The sequence below is a fragment of the Typopeltis vanoorti genome, chromosome 5 (assembly GCF_054136105.1).
Source record: "Typopeltis vanoorti isolate ZY-2024b chromosome 5, IOZ_Tvanoo_1.0, whole genome shotgun sequence".
NCBI classification, from domain to species: domain Eukaryota; kingdom Metazoa; phylum Arthropoda; class Arachnida; order Uropygi; family Thelyphonidae; genus Typopeltis; species Typopeltis vanoorti.
The window spans coordinates 172,973,708-172,987,121 of record NC_143553.1 but is presented as its reverse complement, the minus strand read 5'-3'; the positions used below and the strand labels follow the sequence as shown (position 1 = coordinate 172,987,121).

Genomic DNA, 13,414 nt, shown 5'->3' with positions numbered 1-13,414 from the left:
AAGGGTTAGGAACCTCGTGGGGGGTGTCCTTCCATCCTATCAACAAGATATCTACTTTTCTAGGCTCAGGTAAAGATAAACTTCTGCTCACCTTGGAGTGTATCAAATTTCTTGTAGTGTGTATTATCATATTTTGTCCAAACAGGTAGATCTGGAGCTGTGCATCATGATGAACATTTGAATTACACTCAATTCCATAAGCAAGAGCAATCAGGACTTGCAATGCACGTTATCACCACCATACACTGAGTTCTTTGGAAGAAAATTAAAGTTCTCCATAAAAGTAATAATCTCTTAGAAAGTTTATACTGAGAAAGTCGTGAGACCTTGCTACATCAACTGAATCTAAATAGAAACATGGACTTAAATTATCCCTATTATAGGAAATAGTTCTTCTTTATAAATTCCAGTCATCATCATCATCTGTTCATTGGACATCCACAGATGCTGTATAATCACCATGTTGCTTGGTGATGTGCCACATCAGTCCTTGCCATGTAGTCCTGTTGTATGCTTTTCTAGAGGCTTCAACTCTCTGAAGATCAGTTACTCCACACACCATCCATCCATCTCATTGACGGTCTACCCCTTCCTACTTTTTCCAGGAACTTTACCTCCTTCTATTACTGTTCTGAGGAGTCCCTCATTCCTTTCAATGTTCCAAAATATTTTAACTTTCTTCTGTCAATATCTTTAAAGAGTTTTAAAGTTCTACTGATCTTTTCCAACACCTATTCATTTGTATGCCTTTCAGTATATGTCATCCTCAATAGCCTTCTATAACACCACATCTCAAAAGCAGATATCCTTTTTTTATATGACTTCTTTAGGTTTCAAGTCTCACATCCATAAGTTGATATGGGAAAAACAATTGCATCCAAAATCCTCAACTTTTTTCCATGTAGATAGATCAATCCTTCCAGATTTTAGACAAGTCTCTGACTGTTGTCTATATCTATCTATCTATCTACATATATATACAGGGTGTTCGGGATAAATTTGACAGTTTCGTAAGGAAAAAGAAAATCTTCTTTGTATCTATTAAATTTAATGAATTGACAAAAAAACATTACAGGCAGAGTTAATTACAATACTATCAACAAGATTTACTCAAAATAACCACCATTAGCATCGATCACAGCTTCAATTCTGCTTCGGAACCTCGAACAAGCTGATGCTACAGTCTCCCTGGGAAGGGCCGCAAAAACTGTTTTAATTTTATCCATTAACTGGGCTTTTGTATTACTGGAAGTGCGATTGGTGTCTTTTTCAACTGCGCCCCATACAAAATAATCCATGGGGTTAAGGTCTGGGGAGTTTGGAGGCCAAACATTTGGACTGGTGAAGTCGTAGAAATTTTCAGACAACCATTTTTGACTTTTCCCAGAGGTGTGGCAAGGGGCCGAATCCTGCTGCCATACATACGGCCTACCATTGGCTACCCTTGTTATCCAGGGCTTGACTACAGTTAGCAACTCCACGAACAAAGCCCGAATTCCAATGCCAGGGTTCTTCAACACCTGTTCCTGCAGATTTGCGAGGAATTCTGCTGTACGAACGCAATCAGATCGTCTGCTAGGGATCTTTCTTCTTGCTACATCCTCGTAGTCACCATTGCAAGTCTCTAGTTCGTGCCTGATTGTTTTTACTGTATTCAGGGAGCATTGGGCAGCAGTCGTAATATCCTTATTTTGATGGCGGGCACGAATCATCATGATACAAGTTATTCTCTTCCATGATTCAGGTGGGTTCCAGCTATCCATCCTTTCTGACATCTTGTATATGAATGAAGAAGGGTCCAAACTTTTAAATGAAGAGAAGTGTGTGTTAATACATGTAACTTACGGAAAAATATAATTAATTATAAATATGTCAAATTTATTCCGAACACCCTGTATATATATATATATATATATTTTTTTTTTTTTTAAATTTGTTAAAGTTATATTTACTAGAACCTTAATACAGTTAGATTGTCTAATCTTTAAAAGGTACCTGTGGCATGACTATAAACAATAAATTCCATGATAACCAAAGTAATTAACTTTAATTAAATGAGTGTACAGATATTTCATACTGAAAATAACAGTACATCATCAGTACACACTGCAGTCAGTGGAAAAAAGAATTAATGAATCAGTATTATATCGAATACATGAAACCTCAAAAGTCTGGTCTGACACAACATAGTATTGACACTAAACACAGGATCCAGTGAGATCAAGCTCGTCTTCTCCATAGAAATAGGTTTAAATATGAATGCCTTTTCAAAGAAAGTTGCAAAGCCTTTTACATTGGCCAAATCTGAATCAGAACAACTGCCTCCCCCCCCCAAAAAAAAAAAGTTTGGGAGATTCTTATTTTATGTAACCATCAAAAAGTTTTTAATATTATTTAATACTAATTTCTAGAACGTGGCAACAGTTTTTAATTGGTAAACCACCAACTGTGGTATGTAGCTTGCATTCCCATTTCTACCCACTGATGATGTACTGTTATTTTCAGTACGAAATATCTGTACTTTCTTTAAAAAGCCAAAAGGCTATTCGCCAGTAAAATAGCCTTTTGGCTTTTTAAATTTGTAATTTACATTAAATATAGGAGTACACCACTTTGGCAATTCGATAGTAGAGGTATGTAAGTTCATGTTCACTTAAAACCTTGATATTCCAGGGCTACCTACTCACTGATGAGACCTCAAAAAAGGTTGAAACTAGTTTGGGTAGTGACCTCTTCTCATAATGTAAAAACAATATATATACATCTCTTAGAAGCAGGCTTTTACATTATGAAAGAATATTAAAGTTAGTGAGGGAGCTTGCTCCACCTTTGCTCGGAGTTGCCCTGGTGTGATACTACCCAAGTGATCATTTACACTTGGGCCTGCCGATAGTTTTCCGGCATGAAACTCTATGGATTTCGATCCGAGTTTCGTACCCCGGCTTTTAAAACATAAAGGGATTTACCATCCCCCTTTCTATTATCTGTTACTTTCATTTCATTAAAGTTAATTACTGTGGTTATTGTGTAATTTATTGTTACAGAAGGCTATTGAGGATGTCGTATACTGAAAGGCATACAAATGAATGGGTGTTAGAAAAGATCAGTAGAACTTTAAGACACTACATCATGTATGTGCAGTTCATAAATGTCATTGTTGAATATACCAGTTTCTGTTCTTGTTATTTAATTTGAAAGTCATACTGAAGATGTCCTTGATACCAGGGTGAATATTTTATACTAATAAAAATATACATGTAAGTTAAATCCATTTTATGTTTTTATTAATTCTCATGCAAGTGTTTGAAGAAGTCCCTGGTAAAAATGAAGAGAATCATAGTTGGCTATAAACTAAATTTCCAGCCTATTTTTCATATACTAAAATGTAAAATACCTACAAAAAAAGAATATAAAACAATTGAAAACAGACTCAAAAATCTTTTAAAATGTGACCTTCTGGTACACTGCCCAAGCTACTGGTCATAACTTAAGCTCATATTTACTTTCTCCTTGTCACTGATGCAAGAGTTATAAACATCAGAAGAGAGAGAGATGACGACCTCTCAGCTAAGGCTTGATGATCTTTTTTCTCATCTGTTGCCGCAAAAATACAACTCTTTCAAAAAATTACAACTCCTAGGGAGTGAATTTTTATTGTTATCTGCTATTAAATTCAGTCTGCTAGAATGGATTATTTGAACTTGGATCATTTATAATAGCGAGCATTGCATTTTTACTGCTGAATTCAGTAAGGACTTATCTATAGTTCGTGTCATTATGAATTCTTCAGTGACCATCTACTGTTTCTTAAAGTGATGAAGATATTTTCTATAAACTTTTCTAAAAAATAATATCTTAACATATATTCTAACAAAAAAGTGACAAATATTGTGTAAAGATACAATTAGAAATAACTGCATTACACATAATCTCACTTGCTACTGCACTATAATAAAAAACACAGCTTTCTTATTAAGTATATGGCCTGTCAATACAGATGTTTCAAAGAATTTCAATGGCACCTCCATAGTTCAGTGAGCACAGATTGCATTTCACATTTAACATCTGTAACATCCCACTCTTAGGAAAGAGATTTCTTTGAATTCTTTCCATTTCCACTGATTTCTTATTTATATCATCTAGATGACATCAAGAAACAAAACTCTTCTCTCTCTGTTTTTTTTTGTTTTTTTTTTGACTCAACGACATGACTTTCAGCTTCCAGTCCCTGCTGTTTGCACTACAGTTTGATTTAAAAAGTTTCAAATGTGGCTGAACATACATTAAATCAAAATACACTAATTAGAAAAATTAGAATTCAATCTAAATCCAATAAAAGAAAAAAATAAAGTTATTACATACATATACTTTTATACACTGGAAGATATGCATTTCACCAGGACTTTTGTTCTTTGGGTCTTCTCTCACAATAAATATAAGAATATTGTTGTACAGCTCTCTTGGATCATCACTAGTATAGGCAGTTGGATCACTGATTGAATTCATAGGAAATTTTTCAACAATATCCTAAGAAACACAAAAAAACTACAACTGAATTATATAACAAAATATGAAAGAACTTAATTCATGATAAAACTTTCTTCTAGATGCCAACTCATCATGAAATGATTATTCATACTTAATATCTGGAGAAGAAATTTCTAAAATGATCTTTCTTCATACTGACCATCTTGAATTGCACTAAATTTAAGAGTTGTATCAAGAAGACAAGACTGGAAAAAACACTTCACCTTGGCAAATATATCTAAATTATTCAGCTGTATAAGATAAAGCCCTCATATTCTAACAAAACAGTGACAGATATTGCAAAAAGATACAATTAGAAATAACTGCATTACACATGATCTCACTTGCTACTGCACTATAATCAAAAAACAGCTTTCTTATTAAGTATATGGCCTGTCAATACAGATGTTTTAAAGAATTTCTATGGAGACGTTCAGTCGAAAAGGCCTGGGTTCGATCCCCATCCATGGTACAAGAAACCTTTATTGGGTCTTTGCAACTAAAGCTGAGTTAGCCAGTTTCATATACAGGTGGAGGATTTTTCTTCCCAGAAACTCAAGTTTCTCATTTCTCAAACCAGGCAAACTGGCTCATGACCGCACACATCTACAAACATACAGCACTTCAAAGAACCTGCACTGGCCCCTGGCTAGGTAGTAGTAACTTTCTGACAAATACCTCGTCTTGGATCCAAATGCCAATAGGTATCCTGAATGCTTCCATATACAGACAACAACAAAAAATTTCAATGATCTTGGATCATACTGGATCTCATCAAAGACTGTCATTATGAAAGTGTTCTATTGTTGAACTCAATGACAGAACACTTTCTCTGAAGAAGCATATTAGCCCTGACTCATTCAGAAAATGAGTAATTTTGAGGAAAATATATGAAACAAATAAAGATTTCTCCAAGCAATTTTTTTTTACCTTCAATTTATTTCAACAAGCTGCGAAAAGGTATTATGGCTTTCCATCCAAAGAGGTAATAATTCTTGTCAAAATACTTAGTCATGCTCCTAAAAATTATATTGGACATACAGAATCCTACAACAAAAATAATCACATCTGATTCAAAACCTTTCAGAATTGGAAATCCTCTCCTTTGGATACGCCAGCTGGTCCAGAGGTTAACTGTTAGTAAAAGAAATCTTAGTGAAAAAAGCTCTCAGTTATATCACGATTGTTTTCACTGGTCATAGATGAACTTTACTGACACTGCATCATAATGGCAAATACCTGTTGGATTTCAGCTCAGGACATGGACTGGTTATTACTAACACCATGTTCCAACATAAAAATGTGCACAAATTCACATGGAGAGAAGCGGCAAGGAATAAGAAAAGTCTCATTGACTATGTTATTGTTGATAGTGATGTTTTTTCCCTGGTGCAGAACACCAGAGTGTACAGAGGATTTGAAATTGGAAGTGATCACTATTTAGTCATAAGCAGGATAAAACTGAATTTCATATTGAAAAGAATAACATGTAACAAAGTTTTAAAGCGAATAAAAGTTCAGCAGCTCTCAGATGTGAAATGTAGACTAAAATACACAAAACTTATTGAAGAAAAAATGAAAGAGTTTGAGAACAGGAACCAAACCTTGGAGATTCAGTGGCAAACCTTGAAGAAAACCCTGATTGATTCAGCCAGAGAGGCATGTGGTGAGGTTGTCTGCAAAGATAGAAAAATCAGAACACCATGGTGGACACAGGAAGTTAAAGAGGCAGTGAATGAAAAGAAGAAAGCATATCAAAAGTTACTGCCAAATAAGTCAGCTAATTAAGAGCACAAGCTCGCTTAGAGAATACAGAGACAAAATGTAAGAAAGCTAAGCACTGTGTAAAACTAGCTAAACAAAAGTCATGGGAGGACTTTGGCAAGAACATAGAAAATAAATATCAAGAAGGTGGCAAAATATTCTGGAGGTTGTTGAAGCTTAGAAATGTAGGAAAGAGTGCTGTAAAAGGAGTTAGAGATGATAAAGGTGACATGAAAATGGGAGAAAAAGATATCATTGAAATATGGAGTAATTAGTTCAAAAAATTGCTAAATGAAACAAGCAGTGATAGCACAGTGGTAAAAAACACTCAACAGGCATATAGTCAGGAATACATATCCATACTTGAAGTAGAAAAAGCCATCAAAGGCTTGAAATGTGGAAAGGCAGCAGGAGTAGATGATATTCGACCAGAAATGCTGAAGTATGGTGGTATAAGCAGTGGTAAGCTATAATGGGCTTGCATGGGCCCTTTGTTAAATTTTTCTCAAATTTGAGAGCCCCTTGTTCTTCTTGTTTCCTTTTTTTTTTCAAAAAAAAATATTTTTTTGAAACATATTAAGAAACAAACTCATACGGTAACCTAACAAAAATTAAGTCTATTCAGCAGTGTATACATTATTTGGGATTATTGTTTCAACTCCTCTAGGACAAATGCGCCTAAGTTTGAAAATAAAATTAGTACATGCGCTATCTTTACCCTTCGTCCTTCTACTAGCCAATCGTATGGTAAAACCGGTAGCCAATCAAATGTTTTATAAAAGATTTCATTCTTATTATATTTCAATAGTTAAAAAAATGTTTTTCTTATATAAAATAAATTAACACAGTTGATTGTGTGCAAATATTTCATGATCTGAACATGAAATACTTGTTTAAAAATGATAGTCTTTAGAGGTTGATTGTCCTCTCATACTTTTTGATTGGAATTTGTACACAAGCTGTATTAATAAAAGTTTTTGTATGAAATACTGTTTTTTTTTTTTTTTTTTTTTTTTTTTCCCCTCGACGATGCGATCCCTTTGTTAAAATTTCCATAGCTCACCACTGGGTATAAGAGTCTTACAGTGGCTGCACTGCATAGTACAAAAGGCCTGGACAGAGGGACGAATTCCCAATGATTGGAGTAGAGCGCTCATAGTACCCATATATTAAAAGGGGAATAAAACTGAATGTGAAAATTACATTTCCCTACTGAGTGTTCCCGGCAAGATTTATGCAAGTATACTTGAGAAATGGTTGAGAAGAATTGTGGAAGAAAAGCTTGGTTAAGAACAAGCTTTGGATTCAGGCCAAATAGAGGCTGTCAGGATCAGATCTTCACTTTATGACAAATAGTTGAGAAAGAATGGGAATATAACAAAGATCTGTATTTAAGTTTTGTTGATCTGGAAAAGTCATATGACAAGGTGCCAAGAGAGAAGCTATTCAATATGCTACAGTTATATGGTGTTAATGGGCCATTATATCAAGCAATATTTAGTCTTTATTTGAGTTGTAAGTCAGCAGTTAGAATTGAAGGAAGTATAGGAAGATGGTTTAATGTTAAATCTGGTGTGAGACAATCCCTTCTGTTATTCGTTATCTATATGGATCACATTATGAAGGAAAGTGGTATTAAAAATTATATCAGAATTGGAGATGTTAATGTCAGCTCTTTGCTTTATGCGGATGATATTATACTTCTAAATAAATCCGATGCGAGTTTGCAAGATTCCCTGACTAAATTGAATAACTGTTGTAATAGATATGGTATGAATGTCAGCAATAAAAAGACAAAGACAATGAAAATAGGCAGAATCATTGAAAGTGTCAACTGCATTGTGAACGGAGAACCTGTGGAATAAGTAAAACATTTCAGCTACTTAGGTACGATTTTTAGTGAAGATGGTAAATTAAATATGGAAATAGACAACAGAATCAACAAAGCTGGTATGGTAGGAAGTCAATTGAATAAATTTATATGGAATAAGAGAAAAATTAGTCGGAACACTAAATTAGCTGTATACAAGACAGTGTTCAAACCAGTTTTAACTTAGCAGAAGATCTTGGAGTTGGTGTTGATAGAAAGTTGAAGTTCAAGAGTCACATGGCAAAAATTGCAAATACAGCTCAGATGATAATTGCAAAAACCATCATTGACATGTAAAGATATGGAAGTCATTTTTGCCTCTTTACAAAACCTTGATATGACTGCAACTGGACTACTGCACAGATTTGTGTGTATAATGTTCCAAAGGGATAAAAGAAGCTGTGGAAAGGTTGCAAAGGAGAGTTACAAAGATTGTATCGGAATTATGGAATGTTGGTTATAAGGATATCTTAAAAGTATGTGGACTGCAGACCCTAGCTGCAAACTGGAGAAAAATGGGTCATATGATAGAGGTCTATAAACCTTTGAGAGGGAATTATAGGATATTGGTTGATAAAATTTTTCATTTTATGGAGGTGGGAAGTGGCCAAGAGGCACCCATAGAAATTAAGTTTGTGCAATTAAGAAAGGGATAAGAGCTAGATTTTTTCTCTCATAGAACTGTGGATAAGTGAAAGAGTTTGCCTTTTGAAGTAGTGAGTGCATCTAGTGTAAATGAGTTTAAGAGAAAGTATGACAGCTGTGTGGGCATATAGCCTCCCTTGATGAGTCCTTGTCTCACTGGAGGTCTAATAATAAATGATAATATGCAATACTGGACACATCTCAAATTTTTGGAATCTCACACAACTACAGAACATACGACACCAACAACGTCCCCATGAATTATGCACACATGTAAACTGAAGATTCCTGCACTCACCACAAAACCATTTGCCAATACAGCAGACATCCACATGTTACCTAACTGACCAAGAACTGAAAATAGATTCCGACATTCAGTTTTGAAGAGCTGTAACATACACATTTGGTAGTCTTCTAGAAGCCAGTACTAAACTGGTTCTACATAGTGAAGATGAACTTTTACCGCAGGTAGGTAAAACCGATGAGGGTACTGTTTGTCAAAAAGGCATGTTATCACAGAATGCTGATAACTCATTTACTAAAATAAAATACTTTGGTTAAAGACAAAGATATGAAATACAATAATAAAATGTAAATAAACAATAAAAGGTATATGCAATAATAAAAAAGAAAAGATCTATGAGAATTAATGTTGTTGGTATTTTGGGAAATTTAAAGCATCCATATTTATCGGATTAGGCTGGTTTTGAGAATAACTTGAATAAACATGGATGATTTAAACATCCCAAAATATGAGAAACATTAATTTTCAAAAGATCCCATACTACAATCCAGGCCCTCCAGCAGACACCCACAAGTGTCTGCTGGAGACACCCACTACCTAGTTAAGATTATACGTTTGGGTTGTCTTCAGTGAGCATGTGTTATAATTGTATATTGTTCTCCCTGAAGTTGTCGGTGACAAACAAAATATTGGCATAATTAAACATTAGTTTTAATCCTTTCCCAGTGCTGTTTTACTCCATTAAGTCTCCAACATGAGCTCCACCCAGCACTAAGTCCTTAACATGCAGCTAATGGTCAACATCTGTACATAGTCCAACTCCAAACAGATCAAACCAATGTCTCATCTTTATTCTTCTTCATTCTATCTACCTGTATTCTCTGGAAAAACTTTCCCCATACTATTTTTCTCAATGAATATAACCCCTAGCTTTTCAAGAAAATTGTTAATAGATTCCTTCTTTCCTATTAACCACTTGCCCACATACTGGATTGGCAAGTTATAGGGCTTGTGCCCTCTTGGGTGTGGGATCATTATTTAAAAAAAAAAAAATGTATTGTGTGTGTGTGTGTGTGTGTGTGTGTATATATATATATATATATATATATACACACACACACACACACACACACACACACACACGAGGGTCGTCTGAAAAGTTCTCGGTCCAACAATGAAAAAACGAATTTATAATTTCAAAATTATTTTCTTTTTCAACATAATCTCCCTTAAGATCAATACGTTTATTCCAGCAATGCTCCAGTGCTATTATCCCATCCCTGTAGTAGTTCTCAGTAAGATCTGCAAAATACCCCTCTACAGCTGCAATCACCTCTTGATTCGAAGAAAAATGCTGACCAACAAGGGAAAGTTTTAGTTTTGGGAAGAGAAAAAAGTTAGAGGGAACAAAATCCGGGGAATAGGGTGGATGTTCCAACAATTCATAGTGCAGATCCCTTAATTTTTCCATTGCCAAAACATCCTTGTGGGCAGGTACATTGGCCTGATGAAATATGATTTTATTCTTCTGCAAACCAGGTCTTTTCTCACGAATTTTTTTGTCTAGTCTGGTTAAAAGATTGGAATAATATTCCCCAGTTACTGTTTTGTTTTACCCTTTTCAAGATAATTAAACAAAATGCCTTTACCATCCCAAAACACCGATGCTATGACCTTTCCAAAGAAGACAAAGCTGATGGAACCAACTTTGTCTTCTTTGGTGCTGAACAACTGGCTTCTCCACTGTTTTGACTGCTGTTTGGATTCTGGTGTGTAATGGTGAATCCAAGTCTCATCCATAGTAATAAATCGATGCACAAAATCAGTTTTATTCTTGTTAAAACGCTCCAAGCACTGTTCAGAGATTTTCATGCGAGTGCATTTTTGATCTGCTGTGAGCAAGCATGGCACCCATCTTGCACAAAGCTTTTTCATTTGCAATTCTTCATGCAAAATATATCCTACACGTTCTTTTGAAATGCCTATAGTCTCAGCAATTTCGCGCACTTTGACTCGTTGGTCATCCAATACCACATCGTGCAATTGATCAATGATTTCTGGTGTTACACTTTTTGGACGTCCTTAATGTGGATCATCTTCAAGGCTGGTACAGCCACATTTTAACTCGGCAGCCCATTTCTTAATTGTCGAAAACGAAGGAGAAGAGTGCCCATAAACTTTTATGCACTTCAAATGAATTTCTTTTGCCGTTAAACCTTCTTTTACAAAGAATTTTATAACCGTATGATACTCAATTTTATCCATTTCAAGGGATATAATTTGGGACAACACTTTGGCTTCATACAACTGTATAAAACAAACTATTTGATAGAATAACTTGCAATTTCACATGGATGCTCATGACAGATGTACCAACTTAGAAAAAAAAAATCTTGTCAATAGTGTTGCCATCTATGGTTGAGGCCGAGAACTTTTCAGACCACCCTCGTACATAAGAAAATTTTCATTAAAAGGCAGCAAGATATCAAAAAATAAACAAAGGAATAACCACTATGGGCAGGTAGCAAGTCACTAGCAGATTTTTTTTTTTTTTAACACACAGAATGTATTAGTGTTACTTCCTAGCCTCCACTGAGTCTGAAGAGTCATCACAAGAGATTAAACACACACCACAATAACTATTACACTTCACCTTTAGAGCCTCATAGCTCAGTCGATATAGATGAAGCCCTTCGATTGGAAAGACCTAGCTTCGATTCCCATCCATGACATGAGGAACCTCTATCTGATCTCTTTCAATGAAAGGTGAGTTAGCTGGTCTCATATGGTAGGAGGTTTTTTACCTGGATACTCAGGTTTTTCGTCCCCCAGAACAGGAAACCAGCCCTGTGACCACACACACACAGATTACAGTCATGAATACTTGAAAAACGTTTCCTTCCAGTCATAGGCCTGATTCGTCAACTATGCTGGTCCCAAGCCTGGATAAAATAGGGGTGGGTGGGGCATTGAGATGGTGCCATACCTCCCATGAAAGGGGTTCACGGCCGTTGTATCGTCATATGAAATAAATAAAAATACACTTCACCTTTAAGACATTTCAAAGGTGGAGCTCTCATCAACCACTCCAGCAATACATTCCACTCATTCACCATCCAAAAAAATCTCCTTTTTACTTTTTTCTTCATATGACATTTGTACAGTTTTCAGGGTTGATCTCTCATCCTAACATCACTCACATTATCCTATGCAATAATTTCCCCTACATCTATATGATAGGTTTCTGTCACTTGCTTATATTTCTCAATCATATCATCTCTCATCCTCCTATCTCCCCAAGCTTGGCAGATTGCATTCCCTTAACCTGTAATCATATTCCTGCATGTGTAAAACAACGATAGTTATTAGCCTCTGCACTCTCTGCAATTATCACCAATATAGCTAGATGATTATATCTGTGCACAGAAATCAAAATGTGATGCTAGTTCCTTATATACAATGAATGTCACCCTGTTAACTGTACTCATGAGTTCTTCACATTATGGCAGCAATTTTCTGGATAATCCATACAACTTTAGCAAAACATCCTTGAACTTCATTTCCCTATCCACCAAGTTACCTTGCTTTTTCCTTCTCATTCTGTCTTCTCTGAATGAAGCACATAACTTTACACTTAGCAACAATGAAATGACACCTCATTCTTCAGCCCAAAGCACCAACCTACTTAAATCCTTTTATAACATCACATCAACTTTCTGACATTGCTCTTCCTAACTTAGCAGCAAACAAATGAATTAGCCTAACCTAACAGTAGTTCCAGAACAGAACCCTGTGATACTCCCACTTGTCATGTTCCCATTTCAAGATACTGCACCCCCATACACAACCTGCTGGCTTGTATCAGTCAACCATCCCTATAACCAAGTTATCAATTGATCATCCATCTCCATCCTATTCGATTTCAACAGTAGTTTATCATATGATATTCTACCAAATGCTTTAGCAAAGTCCAGATAAATGACACTATAAGCATCTCCTGTCCAGTACACTTATTATCCTCTTCTTTCTTGGTCCTCTACAGACCCTGAGGTGTCATTACCATCCAAAGCATTCTTAGATTTCCTAATTATTATTCCTGGATGGAGTGATTAGCCCTATACCTATAGTATATTTTGAATGTAAATTGCATGCATTCTCCTGACTGGTTTGCTTGTATGCAGGATGAAAAATCTGAATTTCCAGGAGGAAAAAATCCTGCCATTTCTGTATGAGACCAGCTAACTCATCTTCGCTTAAAAAGCCCCGATATACGGTCTTTGCATCCCGGACAAAATTCAAACCAAAGTGCATCATCACAACTGACTGAGCTACAGAGGCTCTGTTCAATACACTAATCACTCTAC

General features: G+C 35.5%; 1 protein-coding gene across 3 annotated transcripts in view; it reads right to left on the bottom strand.

Annotated features, from left to right (window-relative positions):
• LOC150107066 (epidermal growth factor receptor kinase substrate 8-like) overlaps positions 1–13,414 on the bottom strand; it is a 379,016-nt gene that overhangs the window by 244,401 nt on the left and 121,201 nt on the right. For all 3 annotated transcript variants that reach the window (XM_090393423.1, XM_090393421.1, XM_090393422.1), the window contains exon 6: positions 4,363–4,527. In XM_090393423.1, coding sequence (XP_090249549.1) covers positions 4,363–4,527 — 165 coding nt within the window. The remainder of the gene's footprint in view (positions 1–4,362; positions 4,528–13,414) is intronic.